Here is a 10,670-nt window from a genome sequence, read left to right as displayed (position 1 = left end):
GCATGCTTCAGTAATCTTGATTTACACTCTTAAAAATAAAGATAGAAGAGACAGTTTCTTTAGAGAACCATCTCTTTCTAAACTTTGTATAATCTGAAGAACCTTCTGTCATATATTAAAGGTTCTCTACGGAAACTTTTAGACAAAAACGGTTCTTCATCGTGACACACCTTAAGTTTTAAGAGTGTGTGAAACCACACAGATGTTTCACATGCATATCATTTTTCTGGTATTGTTATGGCACTTCACTGTGCATCTCAAACACTTCACCTGAGGGTAAACACTTGTAAGTGGGCATACAGAGTCAATAGACTCTTAAGAGGTTCTTAAGAGGAATCACCTTTGTGACAAATATCTGCATAGCAGTACTGATAGAAACATTTTCTGTTATTGTCATCAGCATGCTTCATTTCATCTTCTGTTCTGGAAGAATATGTCTGAACGATATGTCAAATATTTCTGTCTCTTTATCCCTCTGATAGTGTCCCTTCATACAGAAGAGAAAGGATAATAAAGCAGTGTCTTAGCTCTGGTGGTTTAGATACGAGCTGGTGTGTAGGTGGATGAACGTGCTGTGGATCACGCTCTCGTCTTTAAACCTAACAGTGATTCGTCATGCAGTGAAATACTAGAGACAGTTCTCGTCCTCTGAGGCTTGACGCTTGACGTCACTGATTCTACTTACTTCAAAATGTAATGTTTAATTCAATGTCTTATTTCCAATTTCTTAGTAATTATTTGTGAAATTTACTAGAAATGTTACTAATCATTTTGTTGTTAAGAAAACTGGTTGCTAAGTAAATCCTACACCAAAGTGTTTAAAGTGTAATCTTAACATCTCAACACTGTCACCATGTAACAATTATTGTAACACTTTATTTGAAGGTGTTCTTGTTACGTTACATGTACTTACTATTATAATAACCATCAATTACACATGATTACATGCAAGTAACCCTGATCCTAACCATCCAGTGAGTACATGTAGTTATTACTATCACTCAGTAATTACATGTTTAATTACACTGTAACAAGATCTCCTTAAATAAAGCACTCCCCAATAATGTTGTTACTGTAACAGACTCGTTGAAGGATGAAGCTCAGATGTTAATGGTTCTCCAGCAAATGATACAATTAAATCTCCTCTTGATATTAAACTGGTTTCACCTGCCGTGGTTTATTCATTCGATCTCAGGAAGGAAATAAATAAATTCACCTTATTCCTCATTCCTGGTCACCACACACTGTCTCATGCTGCGTGGGACGTGTGTGTGTGTGTGTGTGTGTGTGTGTGTGTGTGTGTGTGTGTGTGTGTGTGTGTGTGTGCGCAGGGAACATCTCTGGGTGTGTTTGTAGGTGTAGGACTGCTCTGCTAAACATAGCGTTCATCTGATCTTTAATCAGCAAGGATTTCCCCCTCTCTCAGATGAAGTTTATCAGAGCTGCTCGTGTATGAGTCAGGCGTAGGTGACTCTTCCAGATTTCGGAAGATCATTGATACCTGTGGTGTATTAAAACAAGGCAGACATTGTTTTCCATTTACTGACTTTCAGATTCTGGGCTGTTAGTTTTGTTGTTGTTTTTTCGCATTTTGCTTTCATGTTTAAAAAATAAAAAATAAAAAAAAGGAAAGAGACATTTAAAACATATTTTTAAGTGTTTATGATTTATTACACTTTTTCTATTTGCATCTGTCTATTTCAGTTTCAGTACATATTTCACATGAGACGGTTTTCTCACAATGAGTTTCAGCAGCTCTTACAGACACCAAACCTAGCAGTGTTATTCCTCTCTACGGACTAGATGTAAAACAAGGAGTCTGGATGATATTCAAATAAAAAGAGGATATTAAAGTGACTAATCTTTAATGTAAGTTAATATGAGTCATTGATCTTGGGATTATCAGGTTTTTTGTTTTTCTCATTGAAGCACACAGAGACAAGCCACATATTCTCAAAGTCACATTCACTCAGATAACGTTATCTTTTCTTGTTTTCCGTCAGATGACATAATTAGTGAAATAGAGATTTTCTTGCTCTCAGATCTCAGATCAGCCTTTGGTAAGTTCCCGTGACATCCTGTCAGGTGTCTTTGATGTTCACTGAGGATGATCTGTGTGTTGAAATCTAAAAAGTGCACATTAATTTTCTCACTGGGACTGATTTGTGATATTTAGACCCCTCAGACTCGTTTATATCCTCTTGTTTCCCTGGGACAGGATAAATCACAATACCTGCACGTCTCTCAGCCGCTCGACAGGATCTGACTGAGATTCCACACACACTGAGCTGTCTCTCCTGGTCAACAGCATTCTTGTCAAGCGTTTAGAAGAGTCATGGTCTTAAACTCGTGCTGTCTGCTGTCTTCACGTCACTGCTCGGGGTCCAGACACCAGTGAAGATTTGAGAACCAAAGAAGAGATGAGAAGAGAGGGAAAATTCACAGTCAAGATGATCTTCTTTCCCCAGAAAATGTAATTTAGTAAGAATATACGTGTTCATTTTCATTAGAAGTTCAGTATAAATCACCAGGTTGATAATTGAGAGTTTGCACATTGTTGTAGATATTATTGCTGCTTATTGGGTGTGTTGCTCGAATATTTTGTCTGTCTTTCGGTTAAAATAGGCTGAAATCTATAATTTCCCAAATGTCAGATGTTGGTGATGATATCTTTGAGTGTGAGCTCATCAGGTCACGTGATCATCCTCGAAGCGGAGCGGTGTTTTGAAGTGTTCAGAGCGCCCTCTAATGGAACAACACTGATACACACTCACCACACTCCGCGCTTCCAGAGCCACCGGAGAACACATCTAGACTCATTTAGAGCTTACTTTATAGATGCCACATCAAAATACCCATTTTTATTGTATTACACTGAATTCTATATTCTATACTTATTGTACTTCTATTCTGTGAACCCAGTTCTTGAAAAGTAAAAGAAAAACACTTATTTAAAGGGTTAGTGCACCACAAAAAAAGGAAAGTCTACAAGTAAAGCTATGAGGAAAGTGCATGTTTATTGTAGTTTGGCTAGTCTTGAGTGTTTTTATTCATGGTCTGTGAGCGCGTGCCACACCACTTAATGTTTGACATCTGTTTGATCTGACTGGCTGGAATGTGAGTTAGTGACATTAGAAGACTGTGGCTTGTGCTCTTTAAGTGTGGGTGTGAAATAATGCAGTCTAGCTTCTGTGAGACACTTCGACAGACACATTGTGACAGTGGACATTCCTGTCATTTGTATCTCTTGACAGAAGTGGTTAAACTGTCACGAAGTAGATGTTTTTATTGTGAAGCTGATGTATGACACAGAAGCAGCAGCGTCTGTGGCTCTGGGGCTATACTCTGACAGAAAACCGTTCACTAATGCTTGTGTTTCCAAGGCAGGAATAACATGTGAGGTCAAGCAGGTCAGCGCAGAATGAGAGTCTTTATACAGTATGATGGTTTTTAAACACCCAGACCTTCTTACCTATACTAACATTCAATATCATCACAAAATCACAATAAAACCACACATTTTAAGACAGAAGTTTATATTATATTATATTATATTATATGATATTATATTAACCAATATTCACATTCTACTTTGCTGTTTCGTAACTTTTTTATAGTTTGAATAATCTTGTTAATCTTATTTTGTAGCACAGAAGTAAGCTATTTTGTGTGAGTGTGCAGGACTAAGTGTATGTATGTCACATATACCAGTGTGTTCATGATTATGATAATAAATTACAATAGCATGCTAAGGAAAGCAGTGCAGTATCACACAGTATAACAGACGGTTTGTACCACTAAAACAACTGGAAGTGAAAGACACTGGAAGTCTAGAAAATGTTTTTGCCCAACAGAATATCATGGTTCCCTATTGATGCTACACTCGTACTAACAGTGACTCAGTGCCCGAACCGACCCATTATTCAATGGCGTGCTCCTGTCCTCTGCGACAGGTGAGGATGTGCATGTCCTTCGCTCAGAGGTATAATCTATGCCGAGCACAGAGCGAGTCAGGCTTCTACAGCCGGTACTTCCTCATCCCCAAAAGATGTCGGACTCAGACCCATCCTCGTTTTAAGACATCTGAATGGGGTCCTGATGAAGCGCTCATTCAGAATGATCACTTTGAAGCAGATCCTCGAGCAAATACGCCCAGGGGACTGGTTCTCTTCCCTGGATTTCCCTGTGCCTTCGAGGCAGTGACTTATCAATACACAGTCCTTCCTTTCGGGCTGTCCCTGGCTCCCCACACTTTTATCAAGTGCATAGATGCGTCTCTCTCTCCTCTGAGACAGATGGGAGTTTGCACACTGAATTACCTCGATGCCTGGCTCATTTTGGCCGAGTCAGAGACAGAGCTTGTGGCTCACAGATGCCTCCTCCTCTACCATCTAGAGTGTTTGGGATTTAGGGTTAATTTCCGAGAGCTTGTTGTCCCCCAGCCAGCGTATCTCGTTCCCTGGGACAATTATCAGCTCGTCCTGTCAGCTCGAGGGCCATAGTCTCACCGAGTACGCTCTGGCCATTCAGCAGCTTACACAAACCTTTACACCCGGAACGGTTCTGGGACTCAAGGGTTCTGTTTCAAAACATGCTTCAGGTAGGTCTCATGGGCTCATGTCCAGCTCTGATGCTAGGCCTGCCCTGTGTCTAGCAGCACGGTCGCCACATGATCAATCTGAGCCAGACGTGTAGTACACAAAAAATGGCAAAAATAAATATAAAAAAAACTGCAATATACTTAGCATTAAAAAAAAAAAAAAAAAAAAAGTGCAATATGTTAGGATTAGTTAAACGCAGGCATGTACTGGCCATCGGGACCCGGTGGGCCGTGGTCTGGTTGGGCTGGTGCGTTATGTATTTCGTTTTTAAATCATTATTAATTGCAAATTAATTCGTAAGTTTATTGTTGTATAGTCCAGAGTCAAGTTCTAGCCTTGAAAAGCGGCCGCTTTACAACGGCAACGAAATTCAATATGTTAAATAATAAAATATCTAAGCGTAAAGGAGGGGCCGAACGTTGAGAGAGAGAAAACGACAAGCACTTGAGGCAGATGCCACCAAATGTGTCAAGATGAATAAATTATTTGCTGGAAGGCACAGTCAAGACTTGAGTGAAGACGTCAGCAGGGAGGGACTTGACTGCTGAGGTGAGACAGAAATGTAATGATACACGGAGGCTACTGCATTGTTTTGTTACAAAAAGTTCAAAAAGATATTCCAGCTGTAATATGCCACCACTCACTGATCTATATAAATGACATTTAAAATTCTCAGCTCTTAGGTTCAGTCCATTTTATTACAAAATTCAGACAATACCGTTTTGGCGCTAGAAAATGTGACGTGACAGATCGCTTTAGCGCCTCAGTTCAAGTAAACCGACCTTTTACTTTCTGTTTAAAGATACAGTACAACTCACAGAAATGTATATATGCCTCATAAATAATATCAATCAATCAGTCATCAGTCAAAACAGCAGGAGAACAATTATGTCACAGAACGTTACATTTACCTCAAGCTATTTAAACACCATAGCAGGTTAGTTGAGTATTTTGAGTATTTTGCTAAATATGTGCACACTATAGTACATATTTTTTATATTTTCACCTGTCATTAAATAATTATTATAATGAAAACTGCATTATATTTATATTTTAACTAGTTATTTTCAACCTTTAATAATACCAGCTGATGCTCTATGTCTCTGTATATTTACAGCATTTATGTGAGATATCGTTTTTTCAATTTGTAATCAATTGAGAAAAAAATCTGTTAAAGTGGCAGGCAGAAGCCTTATACCTGCTGTCAGTCTGTGTCATTACTGTGAACAAAAGACAAAGAGAAATAACTCACTGCTCTTGAAGAACAGCTTTAACAAGGATATATGTGTATGTATATGTGTGTGTGTGTGTGTCTCTTTGTGTGTGTGTGTGTCTCTCTGTGTGTGTGTGTGTGTCTCTCTGTGTGTCTCACTGTGTGTGTGTCTCTCTGTGTGTCTCTCTGTGTGTGTCTGTGTGTGTGTGTGTGTGTGTGTGTGTGTGTCTGTGTCATCAAGCTCTACTGCCACATCCAGCTGCTGAAGAAACAGAGACGACGAGACGGGAACACGGCCGCCGTCTGCTAACATCAGTAACACACACACACACGCACAGAGAGAGAGAGAGAGAGATAGAGAGACACACACAGATGACTCTCTCTCTGTGCACTCTTTTACGTGACCGGTGTTATCTGTTGTGTAGTTTGGCTGATGGATCTGGACTGGTGTTTCTGGAGGTGTGTAAACCGTGTGTGATTCTTGACCTCCTCAGACCTCCAGGTCAGTCTGATCTCACGCGTCTGGAGTGTGTTTCTGCACGTCTGGAGATCAGTCTCACAAACAACACGTCCTGCTCATAATTCACACTCAAATCAACAGATATATAGCAAATCATATTTAGCATAAACAAAATGATGCCTGGCTTTAATAACCTCTTTGCTGTTTAATTTTTTTATTTAATTTTTTTATCTCCAGTAATATCCGAAGGGCTTTTCCGTGGAAGGATGTTTCCACCACATGATTAAAGATAAGAAGGGAAATTGAGACTATTTATTTCACAAATATATATATTTTTTTTGTTTTTTTGTCAATCGTATTCATTTGGAAAAAAACAATCAGTTTGAATGAGGAAAGCAAACAAACGCAATCCCTACATCATCTGCTTGACTGGCTGCTTTGACTGGTCAGTCATCTGTAACACACCATCAAACTACAGGGGATAAAGCAAATGAGTGTCCCTGATACTCAAATAAATCCTAAAAAAGATGATGCTGCATTTAATTAATTTGGTTTAAAGGTGTGGAGTAACTATGATTTACTGCTATTTCTGCTAATATTTTAATCAAAACAGTGTTTATACAGTGGTACTGATTATAGTTATGGATTGCCATGCGATTGTGTTGGGTTTTAAAAGACACCAAGGTTTTACAGCCCTGTTTATTTTTCTACTTCACTTTCTAGACAGTTTTTCAGCGTATATCGCGAAGGCCCTGTGTTTACCATGTTATCAGTGTGTGTTTTCTGGCTGATGTGTTATTGTTCATGCAGATGCTGTTCGAGTGCAAGCTCATGTGTGACTTAAGTGTCATGGAAATCTCTGCTCTCTCTCTTTGAATGTTATTTTCAATGTAAAATATGTAAATATATATATGTGGGTTTAGAAAGTGGCAAGATCACACACAAGCACTATTGTCTTTTGAAAAGAGCAGTTGGAGTATTTGTGGGTCATCATGAGGATTGATTTGACCTTCGTGCTCATATCAGGTGAGTTTCATTGGTCTTGGAAATTATCATTTCCCCCAAAAAAAAAATTTACCAAAAATTTTAATTGTGAGGGAAAAAAAAGAAATGTTGAGTTTATTATGGGTTTTCATAATTTCTGAATTCCATTAAAATTTTCCTCGGAACAGCGAGGAAAAAAATGTCAGAAAGCATCCAGACGTTCCCTCTGAAAGATCATTCAGTAGATACCACTTGTAGTACAAGGGATGACTAGATATTTTTTTTTTTTTTCAATATAGAAATAGTATTAAAACCTAATTTTAGTTCATATTAATGGTGTCCAAAAATGGTAATGTTGTACTTTTTTCACCTGGGATCGTTGATCTAAAGAGAATTCCAAAGGAATGTTGCTACTTTAAACTTTACTAATGCATTTCCCTATTTCCTAAACATTCTAATGCTATAAACGGATCATTGTCTCTCTCCGCAGCTCTGAGCTCCAGTGTGAACTCTGATGTGTTCACCTTAGTTTCTGAGAAGATGAACTGGACCGATGCTCGGAGCTACTGCAGACAGCACCACACCGATCTCGTCACCTTAAATGACCGGACGGACATGGACGAGCTGTTACAGTCTCTTCCCAGTGGTTTAGTCAGTTTAATGTGGATTGGGCTCTATCGGACGGATGAGTATTTTCCCTGGGTCTGGGTCTGGTCCGATGGGAGCAAAGACCTCTTCACATCATGGGATCCTTCACAACCGAACAACGTGGATGGCGTTCAGTACTGTGTGTGCACGTCTCCGAAAGGATACTGGAGCGACTGGTGGTGTACAGATAAATTACCATTTCTGTGCTACACTAGTGAGTTCTGAGCAGACACAGTCAATGTCAAACCATTGCACTTCATTTAACTGAAAACAAGTCATGTTACCTGTCAGATCTTTACAATAACACCATGGTCAGTCTGTGAGTACCAAGGATGAACGAAGTGCTATTCATGCATCAAAAAAGATCAATGTAGAGTATATTTTAAATCAATGTAGAGCATATTTTGCTAAAGACTTCTAAAACAAATGATAAATTTGTTGTTTTTTGAGTTGTTTATACTGAATATATGTTGATATTGGCCTGGTTGTTTGCTTCATCATGTGTCTTACAGAGAAAAGAGACAGATAGTGAGACTGGAGGTAAAATCAAGCCAAAATGTGAATGATCCTGCAGTGAAGAGTAAGATTTTAGCAAAGGTGAGTTTAATATACTGTAAATTAAATCTATGACAATGATGATAAACTTAACAAGAGTACTGAGTGATAAAAGTCTGTTTCTGTCCTTCAGTTTGAGCAGACACTGAAGGAAAATGGTCTGACAGATGCCAAGCCCTCGTGGAAGGAGTCTTCTGGAGAACATGTCTTTCACAAGATGTGGTATCAGAAGAGTGATGCTTTTAATGTGTCCTGCAGGAGAACCACGAACTGAGCGGCTCATAATCGCTTTGGTGTAGTTTAGCAGTCTGAGACATCTGTAATGTGCACTTCTGTACTATTAGGCTTTTTTTGTATTAAATTCAAAAATACTATTATTGGGAAATTCTTCATAATAACTAGAATTAAAAACACAATCATCCTTCGATCTTATGCTGATTGTCCTTTTAGCTGTGTTTTGAATGCTTCTTTTGCATTGTTAGAGTTGGTTTTTGAATGTTGCAGGAGTGTAAAGTTCTAAGCAGAAAAAAAAAAAAACTAAATCAAATTCAAAATAAATGTAAAGTGGAAAGCAAGATTGACACATGCAGGTCAACACCTGTCCTGTAGAGGGAGCTCAGTGAAACTAAACTAAACAACAATTATCTGAGAACTACACTGAAGAGCTGTGAAAGAGTCAATAAAACAAATATTTGAGTATATTTGAAAACCTCAAGAACATTGTGCTATTCTGAGTGTGCTACACACAGCTGAGAGGGCTGGACAAACCACCTGCAGATAAAAACACTCTTTCCTCTCAATACGCACCAGATACTTTCTTATAAACATGTCACAAGGACTAAATAAGAGAACAAATGATTGCTCGTGAATTAATCTCAAATCATACTGCACTGCTTGCTTCTTAACATTAAATACCTCTTTTGCACAATATCATGCACAGATATTATGTAAAGTACTTGTAAAGTCTGTTTTAGGTTAAGTGTATCTATATTCAATTATTTATAGCATATGCACAGTTAGATCACCGCTTAGATTAACACATAGATAGTTAGCAATGTAGATCTAAAAATTGTTCTTTACCTTTATTTATATAGTGCTTTAAACAAAATACATTGCATCAAAGCAACTGAACAACATTCATTTGGAAAACAGTGTCTCAATAATGCAGAATGATAGATAAAGGCAGTTCATCATTGAATTCAGTGATGTCATCTCTGTTCAGTTAAATAGTGTCTGTGCATTTATTTGCAATCAAGTCAATGATATCGCTGTAGATGAAGTGACCCCAACTAAGCAAGCCAGAGGCGACAGCGGCAAGGAACCGAAACTCCATCGGTGACAGAATGGAGAAAAAAACCTTGGTAGAAACCAGGCTCAGTTGGGGTCAGTTCTCCTCTGACCAGACGAAACCAGTAGTTCAATTCCAGACTGCAGCAAAGTCAGATTGTGCAGAAGAATCATCTGTTTCCTGTGGTCTTGTCCTGGTGCTCCTCTGAGACAAGGTCTTTACAGGGGATCTTGTCCTGGTCTCCGCTTCTCGGTTCCGGTTTACCTAATTAATGCAGCCTAAAAATCCTTTAACAGATTTGGATATTAAAAGCATATTAGTATGTTATGTGTAAGCCAGGTTAAAGAGATGGGTCTTTAATCTAGATTTTAACTGCAAGAGCACTGTGTAACACCGTAGTCTTGTGAGACACAACATTTCGTTCCACTGTATGTCCACACGTGTAGCAGAATGAACTTGAACTTGCCTAACCTGAATAATAACAACAGTGTAAAAGTAAAAAAAAAAAATTTGAAGAAACAGGTGAAGTTCATGAGAAGCCCAGGTCAGGCAGACCCTGTAAGACAACTGTTTGAGAGGATCATTAATTGGTTCGACAGTCCAGGGCCAGCCCTTTTTCAACTGCAGCAGAGCTACATAAGAACCGGTCACCAGAAACCCCTGTATCTACAAGAACAGTTTGTCCAAAATTAGAATATTGTGAAAAGGTTCAATATTGAGCAAAGAAGGTCAAGATGCTCCAGGATTGGCCAGTCCAGCCACCAGACATGAACATTATTCAGCATGTCTGGGGTAAGATGGCTTTGTTTCACATAACAGTGAAAGCTAACAATGATTTCTCCCCATAAATCATGTCTTTTTATTCAATTACAAACATCATAATCATATATTTCTTACACAACACAAGCTCACATGCTGCAG

General features: G+C 38.7%; 1 protein-coding gene across 1 annotated transcript; it reads left to right on the top strand.

The window, feature by feature from the left end:
* The first annotated feature begins 6,156 nt into the window (after nucleotides 1–6,156).
* On the top strand, nucleotides 6,157–8,833 carry LOC113105261 (E-selectin-like). Its single transcript, XM_026266316.1, has 5 exons — nucleotides 6,157–6,316; nucleotides 7,198–7,300; nucleotides 7,749–8,120; nucleotides 8,419–8,503; nucleotides 8,595–8,833. Exons 2-4 carry the CDS (start codon nucleotides 7,267–7,269, stop codon nucleotides 8,433–8,435), a joined length of 423 nt encoding a protein of 140 aa, XP_026122101.1. The 5' UTR covers nucleotides 6,157–6,316; nucleotides 7,198–7,266; the 3' UTR covers nucleotides 8,436–8,503; nucleotides 8,595–8,833.
* The last annotated feature ends 1,837 nt before the right edge of the window (nucleotides 8,834–10,670 follow it).

The sequence above is a fragment of the Carassius auratus genome, chromosome 7 (assembly GCF_003368295.1).
Source record: "Carassius auratus strain Wakin chromosome 7, ASM336829v1, whole genome shotgun sequence".
In the NCBI taxonomy this organism is placed as follows: domain Eukaryota; kingdom Metazoa; phylum Chordata; class Actinopteri; order Cypriniformes; family Cyprinidae; genus Carassius; species Carassius auratus.
This window is presented reverse-complemented; position numbering and strand designations above follow the sequence as displayed.

What these genes read in the sequence shown, in the direction of transcription:
- LOC113105261 (XM_026266316.1), top strand. Translation starts at nt 7,267, where the DNA reads ATGAGGATTGATTTGACCTTCGTGCTCATATCAG. An exon ending in GACCTTCGTGCTCATATCAG is followed by an intron (nt 7,301 to 7,748) that starts GTGAGTTTCATT and finishes CTCTCTCCGCAG; the next exon opens with CTCTGAGCTCCAGTGTGAAC.